This window comes from Gossypium hirsutum, chromosome A09, assembly GCF_007990345.1.
Source record: "Gossypium hirsutum isolate 1008001.06 chromosome A09, Gossypium_hirsutum_v2.1, whole genome shotgun sequence".
Lineage (NCBI taxonomy): Eukaryota > Viridiplantae > Streptophyta > Magnoliopsida > Malvales > Malvaceae > Gossypium > Gossypium hirsutum.
Window position 1 is genome coordinate 3,400,102 of NC_053432.1, and position 16,838 is coordinate 3,416,939.

The 16,838-nt window shown below is 32.9% G+C and overlaps 1 protein-coding gene across 1 annotated transcript; it reads left to right on the forward strand.

The window, feature by feature from the left end:
• The first annotated feature begins 2,040 nt into the window (after positions 1-2,040).
• On the forward strand, positions 2,041-2,412 carry LOC107889852 (uncharacterized). Its single transcript, XM_016814399.1, has one exon. The coding sequence runs from the start codon at positions 2,041-2,043 to the stop codon at positions 2,410-2,412; it is 372 nt and encodes a 123-aa protein (XP_016669888.1).
• The last annotated feature ends 14,426 nt before the right edge of the window (positions 2,413-16,838 follow it).

Below are 16,838 nucleotides of genomic sequence, written 5' to 3' on the forward strand. Positions count from 1 at the left end.
CGAAAACAATGGTTTCAGAACTCAATTTCCAATATTCGAGTCAGTAAATATTATTATTAAATATTTATGAGGTTATTATAATGTTTAATTAAAGTTCGACCCCTTAATTTTGTCAATCAAATAGTTAATTAAGGTACAAGGACTAAACTATAAAAATGATAAAAGTTAATGGCTATTGATTTTTAATTAGCTAAATGACTTATTAAGCAATTAGACCTTTTAGTTATGATAGTTAGTGGACGATGATGTATGTTTCCATTAACTTATGTTAATTAAGATTATGACTAGTTAATTAAGATTTAGTTTAATTAATTAAGATTAATTAATGTTAAACAAAGTATAAAAGATAAAAAGAAAGGAAAAGATGACATCTTTTTTCATCTTTTTCATCTTTTTCTCCCCATAGTTGAACCTTGAAGAGAAAATAAGGGTTGAGAGTTTCAAGCTTTTTTAGTCCTTCATTTGGTAAGTGATTTTAAGTTTCTTTTTGCAATTTTTATATTTTTGAGGTTCTAGAATCTTGATTTATCTAGTCAATGTACCAATTTGTAATACTGTTAAAGTTTTCAAAAATTTATATTTTTTATTTCTTAAAAATTTTGGTATTAAATTGTTAGATTTTACGCTTATAAGTGAAAAAGGACTAGTTTGTAAAATTTAATTGCTAGTTTTTGAACATAGGTACTAAAGTGCATCAGTTTTGAAAATGGTATAATATTTCTTTAATTTTTTTTATAATAGAGGGTTATAGAAAGATGTGTTAAACTAAGCTTTATTTGGTAAAATGTTTTGATGTAACAAATTAAAGTGTTTTTGAATAAAAGTTAAATTGAACGAAATTGATAAAATGATTCTTCAAATTGAAGCCTAAGAGATAAAATTTTGAATATCTACTTTGAACTCTTAAATTTTTTTGAAACAAATTTAAAATCAAGTTAAAATGATTTTAACCAAATTAAAAGTCTTTTAACAAATCAAACTATTTTTCAAACAAGTTAGAATTGCTCCAGGCAAAAAAGTATCGATATTTTGCCCTTCAAAAAAACGATACCAAATTGGCATTTCGTTTTTAACAAAATCAACTAAGTATTGATTTAGCATCAATACCTTTTTCTAAGGTATTGATAAAATTTTTTGCTATCAATATTTAAATTTCAACGGTAATTGGATTTAACAGTTATTGTAAAAAAATCGATACCTTTTTACTTAGTATCGATACTCGTTGTTTCAGGTGTATTAAATGTTATGGTTTTCACATCCCCAATGACTCTATTAACTACCACAAAAACCTCAATAGTTGAAAATCAATTAGTGGGTATAAATACCAGCTTTTAAAGATCCTACAACAACAAGAAAGCATATTCAAGCAAAAATTATCAATCAAACAACCTTTGTACTCAATACTACCATAATTCTTTTGTACACACTTATGAGCTCTTATTGTCTTTCTTTTGCTCAAGTGTATTCTTATCTATTTGTGCTTAATTGGCAAACATTCTGATCTTGTTAAGATTATTTCTTTATTTGCTTCTTTGTAATTCTTTGAGAGGGTTTGTATTAAGATTTGGGTAAAAATCTTAAGAGAGTTGTAAGGTTAAATATTATCCTAAAAAATTGAACAAATTAGTGAATTTGGGAAAATTATTAGTTGGGGAAAGCTAAGGTAGTGGAGTAGGCAATTGGGGCCGAACCACTTTAAATATTTGAGTTCATTATTTCATATTTTTGTTTTGCTTCCACCAAAAATTTTATAGGCCAATTCACCTTCTCTTGGAAATTTCGATTTGATTAATTGAGTTAACAATTGATATTAGAGCTAGTCTTTAAAATATGGTCTTACAACCAAGAGGAGATCTTCGAGGTAGCTCAACTTCCATCTATTCAAACCACACAAGATATCTTCTTCCACGCTCCATTATGGTCGGTGAGTCTCAATTCATTAATAAACCTCATTACTTGAATGGTAAAAATTATTCATATTGGAAGACTAGAATGATGTTGTTCATACAAGCCAATGATCTTGTCGTATGAGACATCATCATGGATGGTCCATCCATACCTCAGAAGCATGAAAGAGAGATCTTAATTCCAAAGACTAAGAAGGAATGGAACAAGGAAGATAGGAGGAGCACACAACTCAATACCAAGGCCATGCACACTCTCTTTTGTGTAATTGGTCTGAAAGAGTATAGTAGGGTATCATCATGTGCCAATGCCAAGGAAATTTGGGACAAATTAGAAATTACTCATGAAGATACCGATCAAGTCAAGAAATCAAAGGTGGGAATTCTCACTCTCAATTATGAGACGTTTATGATGAAGCCTGATGAGGACATCAAAGCTATGTTCGATAGATTCGCCATTATCATCAATGAGCTCAAATCCTATGGGAAAACTTATCCTAATGAATAGGAGGTAGTGAGGAAAATGCTTAGAAGCTTGCCAATGTCTTGGGATGAAAAAGTTACAGTCATAAAGGAAGCTAAAAGTTTGGAGACTCTTTCATTAGATGAGCTAATTGGTTCTTTGCTCACTCATGAAATGAGACTCAAAGGAGTGAAAAAAGAAGAAGAAAAAGTTGAAAAGAAGAAGGTTGGAATTGCCCTCAAGTCCATAATAGAAGAAGGTTATTATAATAAAGATGTGGATGAGGATCAAGAGATAGCCATGTTTGCAAGAAGATTCAAGAGGTTCATGAGGTCCAATAAAGGAAGAAAATTCTAAAAGAAGGAATGAATTAAGATTGAATCTACCAAGGAGAGGGACCCTATTATATGCTATGAATACAAGAAGCCAGGACAGATCAAGTTTGATAATCCTCAATGGAAGAAAAGAGGGTCAAGTAAACAAAAACTCAAGCCTTATATAAGTTAATATATTATATAAATCACAAGATGAATTATTTACCTTATAATGGTTTTGAGTGCATCATTGGCGGTTAAAACAACATTAAAAACCATTTGACATTATTAGTCAAAAAGACAATCTCATAAACTATGACTCCTTACATAAAAATACTTACTTCAAGAGTTCACAAAATTCTTAAATAACACTGTATTGACTAAAAGTTGTAAATCATTATACAAGCTGATTATAAAGTAGATTTCCACGCTACCCCCAAAAAGGTCATGCATGATACATAATTAAACAAATGGCTCACAAACAATATTTCTCTAGCGTAATCCTTTCAACAGAATCTCTTCCTTCAATCAGCATGCCTGAGAAGGAAAGGATAACAAAGTAAGTTCATACAAGCTTAGAAATGTACAGTGATATTAATGATGAACACAATTTATTACTATAAGGATACACAACCTTTTAGAGAGATTCAAACGCAGAAATCATAATACACTCAATGACATTCACAGAATATGGACAAACTCGATACACCAACTCAACATGGTACATGGGCGGTTACTATTTGCCAACTTAACTATAAATTTTACAAAACCTATCCTAGTGTCAGCCTCGTACCCAGAATTTAGAGTCATAATCATATTGATCAGTGGTATTCTTATTCACACACCCCCTTAACTCCTTATATTATTTCTGTCCAATCAAACATGTTTTCTCATTATATGCTAGTCCGGTTTGCAATACATTTGTCCTACCGGAGGCATCACAAACATATCCCATTTTTATATGAACTCGTTTCAATGATGATTTGAATCATTTGTTGCCTGATTGTTAAAATGGAGAAGTATTGTTCTTGAACAGAGTATTGGTTGAACTCGGCTAAGTAAGGCTTTGAAAAAAATGGGTATGCGATAGTTTAAAATAATTAAGGGGTATGGTTTGGTTTAACAAAGGAACTCGAGTGGTTTGAAAAATGGTAATGTGGATGGTTCGAATGGCTTTAAAGTCAAGAAAGAACTTGTATCAAAATAGAGTACTAACCCAAGTCTTATAGAACACTTAAATGTGGACAGAAGGTAGCTAAACCGTGACCCACTATTTATATGGAGATAGGAACTATTCGGTATAAGGGTGAATGCCACACTCTGTTTAAGAGTGATAAGTTTAGAAAAAACAAGATGACGCCACTAGCAAGCTAGATAAGTCATGCTAAGTCTAAAACGAAATAGGAGAGTTGAAAAAACTCATAAAATGTTATAAACATTAATCAAAGGATCAAAAGTCTTCTAACCAAAATAATGTCTTCTTACAATCTATTTATAGGCACTATTATGACTATTCAAATGCCTATTTGTGACTTTTCACCTTCAGCAATTAACTAAGGTTTTTACAAGCTTTAATTTTATTTTTAAGTCATGTAGGGAAGCCAATAGTCATGTCTCTTGACTTGATTCTGGTGTAGATGAAAAGACATGTCTCTTCACTTTATAATTGACTTAATGAACCCTTAATGTGTTGTTCGGTGTCCCTTCATCCCCCTTAAACTAAATGTCAAAAGCCTTGTGTATTCATCTCTTTAATTGGCACCATAACTAGCTTTGAGTGCATGAAACTGATCAGACTTGAAGAGTCACTCTTGGTCTATTTGAACAGCCACCATAATGAGTTTTGAAGGCTTGAAAAAGTCCAAAACTTGAAGAGCCAATTAGCCATATGAACAGTAGTCACCTACAAGGTAGATAATCAAGCATTAAAGACACTCATAAGAATCACCACACTATAAACACTCATACACAAATTTATTGATGAACATGCAGCTCAAATCACCTTATTTAAAATGAAAATAAACACACTTCAATTTATGTAGTAAAAAGTAACAGCCAAATTAAATAACATACTTATATAAAAAAAAACTCAAATATATTTAACAACTAAGATGCTTAAATGCATGGTTAAATGTAAACTAAATGAACAAATGAGTTACTTAATGCATGACTTAATTTAATGATGCAAACTTAACTAACATGGGAGTTACATAATGCATGTCATAATTAATGATGCAAACTTAACTTACATGAGAGTTACATAATGCATGACTTTATTAAATGCAGAACACATATTAATGTTCAAACTATGACATAATTAAAGACTCATACTAATGATGTTCAAACTATGACATAATTAAAAACTTCATTTTGCACTTGGTTCTCTAGAGTTTAGCCTAATCTCGGTGTCGACAAGTTGGGTCGTAACATGATGCGACCAGGTTCGCATCATACCTTCCCTCTTGAAGACGATTTGTCCTCAAATCGGGCCATTTGCTCGAAAATTTTTTTTATCGTCACAAACCTAAAAAATACACAAGACTCAAAAAGGAAGCAGATTAGTTGCTTGCCTTCCCTCTTGAAAATGAAAGAGGTTAGTGACACTATGGATGATGAACTCGAAGGAACATGCTGAAATGTTATTAACAAATTGAACATATGAATCGATACCGGGATCAAAAATAGAAATTGGTCTTACTTTTTTCTTCGATGGAAACTAATCGGATTCACAAAGTATTCGAAGGTTATAGTCTCGAAAATCAAAATTCCTTGGTCCAAATCCCTTAAACAATGATATGGTACAACATTCACCGGGATCAAAGACAAAGTTTTTGTTTACCATTTCAATTTGACTTGAAAAATTCATGGCTAGTAACTTATAAAGAACATGAAGCACATTTAAGTTAAAATCAAGCAACACATGTTCGAATCTGTTAAACAACAATATAGAACAACCTCCGGAATCAAAAATTTGATTTTGACTTTGTAAGCCAACACAATTTACAAGCTTTGTTTTCGAAAATAAAGATAAATCATCACACATGATCAACCTTGGTACTTGCCAATTTAATTGAACATTTTCCACAAAATTTCCAGCAAAAAACTTGTCATAGAAGTAACTTTTCGTGGCACTAGTCGAAACAAAATCATTAACAATAAAAAAATGACAGTTAATCGAATCTAGGTGAGGATTTCTTTCACAGAATAAGTTTTCGGCAATCTTGTCAATAATAATCAAGTGAGATTGGGAAGATTCAAACTTAGTAGAACCCTTACCTGACTTACCTTTAAACACTTGTGGATTAACGTCAACTTCAATCTTACCTTTCTCGATCAATTGAACGGATAGGTAATGAAGCGGAAATTTATCAATGGGATTCCGAGAAACCTGAAAAGAAGAAACATTACAAGGAGAACTCACAGGATGGTTAGTAAAAACACTCATTGGTTTTTTTTTGTTCACTTTCTTCTTTTTCTTTCATTTCTTTTTCATCAACACTCGTTTCTTGGATACTCTTTTTTTCTTTTCAATCTCAATCTCTTTGTCAACTTTATTTTCTTTCTCACATTCTTTTTCACTATCAATCTCTTTTTGCTCTCGTTCGTTCTCTTTTCCTTTTTGCTTTCTTTTATTCTTTTTTGATTTCTTTTTCTTTTTCACATGCTTTTTCGATGTCATTACAAAAGGAAGAAAACAAGGAAGAATCAAAATGAGAAACTTTTCATTGAGAATAAGAGTAGGGATCTTCATACAAAAGACGATCTTCTCTTTGTGATAGATCCTCCATGGTTGAGTACTTTGATGCTTTTGAAACAAGTTCGCCACGTCGTAAACAATCCCCCACGAATGACTAAATTGATGCACTTGTAGAGACATATCTACCTTTTCGTTTGTCATCTCGGAGGGAATCAAACTAAAAGTTTACTTTACTTTGTCTTGAACTCATCGGCATATAAGACTTGCGATATGGATCTCTTCTTGAATACTCATAGGATGCTTGTCTTCGTGAGGATCTTAACTCCATTCCTCAACTTGGTGAAATTCACTCCCGATGGTAGGAAGATAGGAGGAAACGCTTGCGCATTACAGCTTTCATTTCAGTCCAAGTGGATATCAGATGCTCTCCGTTTCATCTTCGACTCGTGGTAAATTGATCCCACCAAGTCATGGCATAATCAAAGAAACTGTCACCACAAGCCTCACTTTCTTGCTTTCCGAGTAGTTGTGGTACTAAAAAACCAATTCTACCTTCTTTTCCCATTCAAGGTATACCTCCATGTCAGATTGACCTGGAAACAGTGGAATGGTTATCTTGTTACTCTTCAAATCACCATCAACATGTTCATGCTCCCTAAAGCCTCAATTTCTATGATTGCGTCGCCTTTCACTTCAAACCACCAACAACAGCAACTCTTCTTTTGAAACTTAGAGACATTTTTATTGAACCTCACTTCAGACCTCTCTATTCACTCATAAAGAAAAATAATATGGCACTCCACTCGTGTTTGCACTCTTTTATAGCTTTTTTCTACACTCGAATGCTCTCACTAACTCTTGTGCCTCTTACCACTCGTTTCACCTCTCAAAGTTCGTAGAAGACTCAGTTAGAATTATAAGCAAGCCTAGGGTCAGCTTCAAAAATATTATGCAAAGGTAATGATAAAATGGGTGTGGGTAGGCTGAAAAGAAAGATATTTGGTTATTAAGTTTGGCGTGAAAAAGTTGGATGATAGTGGAAGGGAATTTGCTAATCGGGAAAACAAAATGCAACTTTTCAACACTTTTTTTTATATCACTTCGAAATTCCTTCTTTTTTTTTCAATTACAAATGATAAATACAAATGGAATACGTTGATTCACGAAATTTTTTTGAGTTTTTTTATTCTTTTTTCAATTTCGTAACTCTTTTTTTTCAATACAAATACATTCAACACTTGTACAATCACATTCACAATTTTTTTTGACTTTTTTTCAATACTTACTCTGGCAACTTCACGAACGTACGTACTCCTCGATTTTAGCTAGCTTTAATACCAAATGATACGAACTCGTTTCGATGATGATTCGAGTCGTTTGTTGCCTGATCGTTAAAATGGAGAAGTATCGTTCTTGAATAGAGTATTGGTTGAATTCAGCTAAGTAAGGCTTTTAAAAAAAAGGGTATGTGATAGTTTAAAATAATGAAGGGATATGGTTTGGTTTAACAGAGGAACTCGGGTGGTTTGAAAAATGGTAATGTGGATGGTTCAAATGGTTTTAAGGTCAAGAAAGAACTAGTACTAAAATAGAGTACTAACCCAAATCTTATAGAACGCTTAAAGATGGATAGAAGGATAGCTAAACCGTGACCCACTATCTATATGGAGATAGGAACTAGTCGGTATAAGGGTGAATGCCACACTCTGTTTAAGAGTGATAAGTTTAGAAAGAACAGGATGATCGCCACTAGCAAGCTAGATAAGTCATGCTGAGTCTAAAACGAAATAGGAGAGTTGAAAAAACTCACAAAATGTTATAAAAATTAATCAAAGGATCAAAAGTCTTCTAACCAAAATAATGTCTTCTTACAATCTATTTATAGGCACTATTATGACTATTCAAATGCCTATTTGTGACCTTTCAGCTTCAGCAATTAACTAAAGTTTTTACAAGCTTTAATTTTGTTTTTAAGTCATGTAGGGAAGCCAATAGTCATGTCTCTTGACTTGATTCCAGTGTAGATGAAAAGGCATGTCTCTTCACTTTATAATTGACTTAATGAACCCTTAATGTGTTGTTTGGTGTCCCTTCATCTCCCTTAAACTAAATATCAAAAGACTTGTGCATTCATCTCTTTAACTGGCACCATAACTAGCTTTGAGTGCATAAAACTAATCAGACTTGAAGAGTCACTCTTGGTCTATTTGAACAGCCACCATAATAAGCTTTGAAGGCTTGAAAAAGTCTAAAAATTAAAGAGCCAATTAGCCATATGAATAGTTACCTACAAAGTAGATAATTAAGCATCAAAGACACTCATAAGAATCAGCACACTATAAACACTCATACACAAATTTATTAATGAACATGCAGCTTAAATTACCTTATTTAAAATGAAAATAAACACACTTTAATTTATGTAGTAAAAAGTAATAGCCAAATTAAATAACATACTTATATAAACAAACTCAAACATATTTAACAACTAAGATGCTTAAATGCATGGTTAAATGTAAATTAAATCAACAAACGAGTTACTTAATGCATGACTTCATTTATTAATGAACACTCATACATAAATTTATTAATGAACATGCAGTTTAAATCACCTTATTTAAAATGAAAATAAACACACTTTAATTTATGTAGTAAAAAGTAATAGCCAAATTAAATAACATACTTATATAAACAAACTCAAACATATTTAACAACTAAGATGCTTAAATGCATGGTTAAATGTAAACTAAATGAACAAACGAGTTATTGAATGCATGACTTAATTTAATGATGCAAACTTAACTAACATGGGAGTTACATAACGCATGTCATAATTTATGATGCAAACTTAACTTACATGAGAGTTACATAATGCATGACTTTATTTAATGCAAAACACATATTAATGTTGTTCAAACTATGACATAATTAAAGACTCATACTAATGATGTTCAAACTATGACATAATTAAAGACACAAATTAAAATAACTAAAGTAACTAAAATAAATGAATCAAAGTTCTTATTTTCCAGCAGCCAAATTAACAAACTAAAATTAAAAACTTCATTTTGCACTTGGGCCCCTCGAGTTTAGCCCAATCTCGGTGTCGACAAGTTGGGTCATAACATGATGCGACCGGGTTCACATCACCTTTCTTCATCATCACATCTCACAAATCACATATTGATGGTACTGACTTGTGAAACAAGTAGGGTTTTTAACATCGAAACATAAACAAACTATATGCACACTAATAATGCTAGTTGAACTCCACAAGATCAACCACCTCATATATGTTGTTGAGAAGGAACACTTATATGTTGTTGAGAAGGAACACTTACCTTACACAATTCATACAAGAGTAGAATTTACAACACATGGACTTAAGAAGGAACACTTACCTTACACAATTCATACAAGAGTAGAATTTACAACACATAGACTTAAGAAGGAACTCACGAGAAAGTCTAGTATAATAATGTAATTAGTAGATCCTTTGCCATTGTTGCTTGGACATTCATTAGCTTTTTGATCTAAAAGAGGGAAAAATACATCTATCAGATCATCAAATTATTGAAATTTGACATACATGCATGAATCGATAACATACAACCCAATCGGTAGCATGTAACCTAGAATCATGAAGTTTCCTTTCTCAAGAACAATTCTAAAACCTATGCTTGCTTTACTGTAAACACGTAATTTCCTTCGATAACGACCTAAAAGTTTACCAGAAAATACTAGTAATCTGGTGATATCAATGATGTTATCTAAATGTTGGAAGTACTCGCTATTAAATATAACTTAGAATTTCTAAAACTTCAACAAAAATGCAAGGAAGAAGAAAAAAGTAGAAGCAAACGTACAAAAATGCTAACATGATGTCCATATATAGAAGAGACACCTAGAAAAAAAACTTAGTAGAAGTTAAAAGATCCCACAATCGTTCTTGAAATTCGAGAATGATTAGTTAAGTATCAAATCATCTACAGTATCCTAGTTCAGTTCTAACTAGATGTCAACTAAACAACATCACTTTACATCATTGCAACATATACTAACTACGAAGGCAAACCTATCAAGATGCGAACTAACGAGTTCGCCCAAACAACCAGGGCTAGCTGATAACTTAATTAAACAGTCCACCAAACCCTAGAGTTTGTCAAAACCTGGAGTTTGCCAAATGGAAAATCCCACCAAATGGCGAATCCCACCAAATATGCCACACAAAATCAAATACTCTAGTAATTTACTCGTTAACTACCTTTAGAATAAATAACTACGTGCCAAACATTAACTTGATAATATATCCGTTGGGTGGGTTGTTACATTCTCCCCCACTTTGGAAATTTTGCCTTCAAAATTCTTACTGGTGAATAACTAAGAATATTGTTCTTTCATCGAACCCTCTCTTTCCTAGGTGGCTTCCTCTGTATTGTGATTCCTCCATAATACCTTTACTGAAGGAATTCTTTTGTTTTTCAACTATTTTATTTCTCTAGCTAGAATGCGAATAGGTTCTTCTTCATAGGACAAGGTTGGGTCTATTTCCAGTTCTTCGACTCGTACCACATGGTTTGGATTGGATAGATATCTTCTTAACATGGACATATGAAACAAATTATGTGTCTTTGATAACTATGGTGGCAGCACCAATCTATACGCCATTGGATCAACCTGTCCCAAAATCTCATATGATCCTATAAAACATGGACTTAACTTCCCTTTTTGTTTGAACCTTATGAACTTCTTCTGAGGAGAAAGCTTTAGAAATACTTTGTTACCCAATTCAAATGAGATTTCTTTCCTTTTTAGATAAACATAAAATTTTTGACGATCTTGAGCTTCTTTCAAATGAGTTTGAATGATTGAAACCTTATTTTTTATTTTTCGTACTAAATCAGGACCAACCATTTTCCTTTCATTGAGTTCTATCCAACATGTGGGTGATCTGCACCTTCTTCCATAGAAAGCTTCAGATAGTGACATTCTCATACTGGAATGATGTCTATTACTATACATAAATTCTACCAAATGAAGATATCTTTCCCAATTCAGCCCAAAATCTATCACACAACATCGGAGCATATCTTCTAGAACTTGTATCACTATTTCAAATTGCCCATCTAATTGAGGATAAAAGGTAGTATTAAATCATAACTTTGTTCCCAACAATTGTTACAGCTATCTCCAAAATCTCGACGTAAACCTTGGGTCTCGATCTGAAACTATAGATGATGGAATTCCACGAAGGCATACAATTTTAGAAACGTAGAGGTCAACCAACTTTTCCAATGAGTAATTTGTGTACACAGGCAAGAAATGGGTTGATTTAGTAAGCTGATCAACAATTACTCATACCGAGTTCTTCTTTGAAGGGCTAAGAGGAAGATATGAAACAAAATCCATGGTGATCTTGTCCCATTTCTACTCAGGTATCTCTAAAGGGTACAACTTGTCTGAGGGAACTTGATGTTCTCCTTTAATTCGCTAATACATCAGAAAACTTGAGACATACTCTACTATTTCTTTCTTCATCCCAAGCCAGCAACACAAACTTCTCAAAGCACGATACATTTTAACACTTCCTGGATGAAGTGAGAAGGGTCCTTGATGAGTTTCCTTCAGTAATTCTTGCCTTAAACCTTTTCTAGCAGGCACATACATCCTTCCCATGAATCAGAGTTCGCTATCTTTTCCCAGGTTAAAGCTTATTGATTCGCTTAACAATATACGTTTTTTATACCCCTCATATTGCACATCCTTCAGTTGTTGTTCTAAAATCTGAGATAGGAAGGTAGGCCAAATAGTTAATTTTGCTAGAAGTTACCCATCATCAACTAGACAATCATTCGCTCAAAGGGATGCCAAAACTACAATAGTTTTCCTACTTAAAGCATCTGCTACCACATTATTCTTTCTAGGATGATACTTGATTTCTAGATCATAATCTTTCAGAAGCTCCATCTTACAATGCTAGCGTAGATTGAAATCCTTTTACGTCATCAGATATTGTAAACTCTTATGGTCTGAAAACCCATGACATTTCTCCCCGTAAAGATAATATCTTCAGATTTTCAGTGCCAATACTATTGTTGTAAGCTCTAAGTCATAAGTCAGATAAATCTTCTCATACGGCTTAAGTCGGCAAGATACATATGCCACAACCTTTCCTTTTTGCATCAACAAACATCCTAACCCATTAAGAGATGTACATGTGAACACTATATCCTCCATGCCAAATTTTGGTTGGGCCAAGATAGGAGCTTCAATTAGAACAACTTTCAACTTTTTTAAACTTTTTTGACACACCTTTTTCCATTCAAACTACTCTTTCTTCCTTAACAAACGCGTAAAAGGCATTACAAACATGGTGAACCCTTTTACAAATCTCCTATAGTAACCCGCCAAACCCAAGAAGCTGCGTACCTCAATAACGTATTTTGATGGATTCCAATCAAGCATGACTATAAATTTATTAGGATCTACCTTAAAATCTTCAACAGAAATAACATGACCAAGGAAATGCATTTCTCTTAACCAAAATTCACATTTGCTGAATTTGGTGTACAACTTGTTCTCGCGTAAAGTTCTTAGTACAATCCTTAGGTGTTCCTCATGATTAGCCGCGCTTCTAGAGTAGATTAATATATCATCAATGAAAATCGCAAGAAACTTATCCAAGTAAGGCTAAAACACTTTATTTATCAAATTCATAAAGACGGTTGGCACATTCGTTAATCCAAGGGGCATCATCAGAAACTCATAATGTCATACCGTGATAGAAATGCAGTGTTTCAAACATCATCTCCTCTAATTTTCACCTAGTAAGACCTAGAACGTAGATCAATTTTGGAGAAGATTGAAGGCCCACTTAACTGATCAAACATATCTTCAATTCGAGATAGTGGATACTTGCTCTTCATAGTTACTTTGTTTAGTTGGTTGTAATCAAGCACAGACAAAGTGTCCCATCCTTTTTATTTACAAATAGAATTGACGCAGCCCAAGGCGAAACACTTGGTCGAATAAACCCCTTATCCAACAGATCCTGCATGTCACACCCTAAGTTTGGCGGATCCGAGAACAAGGTGTATAGTTGTGAAGTTATCTGTTTGGCGTACTGTAATATGTTAATTAACAATCTTTAAGCATGTTAGAGTCTGACGTAGATAGTCAATGTACAAATGATTAAGGATTTTGTCACAGGTTATTCTACTGTTTAAGAAAAGGATATGATAAGTGAAGAGTAAGCCTGGTGAGGTTACCGCCAAAAGTATGGTACACCCAATTACCTGAGCACTATGTTGAATGGGTTTAGTAAAGTGATCTAGTTAGGAGCCAACTGGATTGACTGGTCAAATAGTAAATATAAAAAATTCTTATTTATGTTCCTATCGAAAATCTATAGGCTATTATGAAGGAAAAACTTTTGATTCAAGTGACACTTGTTTAGTTCCGCTAAAGGGAACTAAGGGTACATATATAGTGAGAAGACTTCGTGAGGAGGTTTTCTTCCTTCAAATTTCTATTATTTTGTTCTTTTTCTTAAACTTGTATGTCCTCTTCTTCCCTATTAAGATGGAGCTAAGTTTTTTGAGTTAACCAGTGGACGTTTCACCTCATGGTGAGTCAAATAGCTCTACATGTTAAGTTTTTAAAAGAATAAGGTTTTTAAGAAACTTATGAATAGTAGGTTATAAATGTAGATGCATGATCAAGTTTTATGATCAAAATGTTTAAAAGCATGAGTTCAAAATTAAGTTTGGGGGGGTTAACCCAATTAGTAAGGTGGATTGCGCTATGAAGATCTAAGGCAAGTTTACGGTTGTTTAGCCTAAAAATCATTTCTCTTTATCCCTACTTTTAGCCTAGCCCCATTTCAACCCTATGAAAGACCTATTGATTTTGGTAATTATGTCGACTAGATTAGTAGAGAGAAATTACTAAGTTTAATATATGAAGACCATTTTTAAACTGTAGGATTGTTTGCTTAATTAAAAAGAAGGAAAAATACTTGAATGGTAGGATTCACATATGTTTTAGAAAATCATGCAAATTATGATTGATGCTAACATCTTCCTTTACTTGATATGAAAATATGAAATTATATTTGCATGCGAGCAACTTATTAGCAAGAAGAGTTTGTGAGCATAAATTTGTTGATGCATGATTATGTGGGCATAAATTCTTCTGAATGATCTGATGTATTACATTGTTAGAATGAGTTTAGTTTGAATTGGAATCAAGTTAGGATTTGGTTGGTAGTTTGATAGCTATTCAACTCAGTGTGGGATTCTGTCAAATGCAAGAGAAATTAGTACGTGTCTGTCGAGTATTAATATCTACAAATAACCATTCTAAGAAAAATGTAATGTGTAAGATGAAGAGGAAATCCGTAGGAAGGGGTTATATATAAGTAATCTACTAAGAAGTATCTTGGGTTGTAAGAAGGATTCTAATTTATACTGACTGGTAAGATTTGGATTCAATCAAAATGTGAAAGTATCCGCCCAAGGACATAGTGGTGTTTCAAACTTTTACAATGAGGAATTCAATTCGGAAGATTTTGTGGTAAACTATATTAAAACTCACTTAGTATATGCCAACTTATAAGCATGGTGTTCATGTTTCAATTGTGGCTGTATAATTGAATTTGCTAGGAGAGAACAAGCCAGGTTTGCGCTAGGGAAGTGGCGAGTGATAACTCTAAATTATACAGACTTTTATAATACCTTTTTACTTTGAATTCATGCGAATCCCTAGCATTTGGATAACTAATTATGTAATTTCAGTTCATATTGAGTCATTGGGAATAATTTAAGTAAAGTTTTTAATTTTACATAATAAGGTGTTAATTTTACGTAGTTTCATTAAATTATGCTACATGATAATTTCTTTGCTAAATTGTTGTAGTATGGACCATTAATTTACTCAATGTTGGGAACAATTGAATAAACATATAAGTGACCTGATTATCCAATACTTTGGATTGACAGAAGATGAATTTGACCTAGAAAAAGTTTATTAAACCTAGTTGAAAGTTGGTTGCAGAGAAGGGCTGGTCTGCTAACTAGTTGGGGTTGTCAAAATCGTCCAATAGGGGGAAGAAGTGCCCAATTCGGCTAAGGCATGAAGAGAAACCCAAATAGCTTTGGAATAATTGAATTAAAGGTTCCTACATGTGTAAAAAAATCATAAATCAGCTCCCCAACTAATGCCTTAATTTTCGTCCAACCCCATACCATGAATCAAGGAAGAATCAATAACAAAATCAAGTAACCATCAACCCCTCATCCCACAATTCGTGGCCGACCATGAAAGGGAGATTATGAAGGGATGTGCATGCTATTTTTAGCAAAATCCCAAGATCTCCCTCAAGTATAAATAGGCCCTTCTATTCACTTTTTATATCATCCATCAATCCCATTCATCCCACTCATCCCTCAACTCTTATCTTTCTCTCCTTTCTAAAGCTCTCCATATTTCCATTCTTTAACAAGCATTTCCTTAAGAAAGCCACCAAGGAAATCACTGAACTCAATAAAAGAGTTTCTTCTTCCTTTATCTTTTTAGTTATTCTTAGTTGTTCAAACATGATTGCAAATTATTTAATCTTTTTTCCATTAATAATGATGACTTGAATTTGTTTTAGCTAGAATAATTGCAATGATTTGATAAAATTCATTCAATTCATGTTTATGTTGTTCTGTGCCTAAATCATCCATGCTTCCAATTAAAATCATTTATGTTATTCATGTTAGTTGCTTAATCCTAATTAGATGGTGCTAATGATGTGATAATTGGAAGGTGCATGCCTAATTTATGTCCTAATCAGAATAAATTAAAGGTTTGTAATAATCTAAGAGAACTTATTATCCTGCATAACTTTGGTGTATGTGATTAAATTGTTTTAAACCTAATCCGTCCCTGTTACTTTACATAAATTCTAAGGAATTTTTTGTTAAATATGGACATAGAAATATACATATTTTTCTAAGTATAAGACTTCGAAAGAATTTATATTAGATTCCAAGTTAATGAAAGATTGAGTTGCCATGGAATTTTTTTGGAACATTCTTAAACATGATGAAGAATGAATCGAGTCAAGTGTTGTGATTGTATTAGCTATTTCATGTTATTGTTGTTAACAATTGTGAAGTTGCTGCTAAACTCATCTCATTGCATTTAGGTTAATTTGCATTAGTTAAGGCATAATGCAAAAAATAACCCCTAAGGTTTGGCTATTTGGTCAGTTTGGCCTTTTATGTTATTTTTGGATCACTTTGGCACCTAACATTTTTTTTTGGTCAAATTGATTTGTTTTTAATAGAGATGCTGACGTGGCCATTAGTTCAGTAACGGTCAACATTAAATGCTGACATGGTGATCTAAATGTATTTAAATACTGGCGTGACACTATTTTGTCTTATATGACACGTCAGCAAATGATTTTAAAA

What these genes read in the sequence shown, in the direction of transcription:
- LOC107889852 (XM_016814399.1), top strand. Translation starts at nt 2,041, where the DNA reads ATGGATGGTCCATCCATACCTCAGAAGCATGAAAGAGAGATCTTAATT.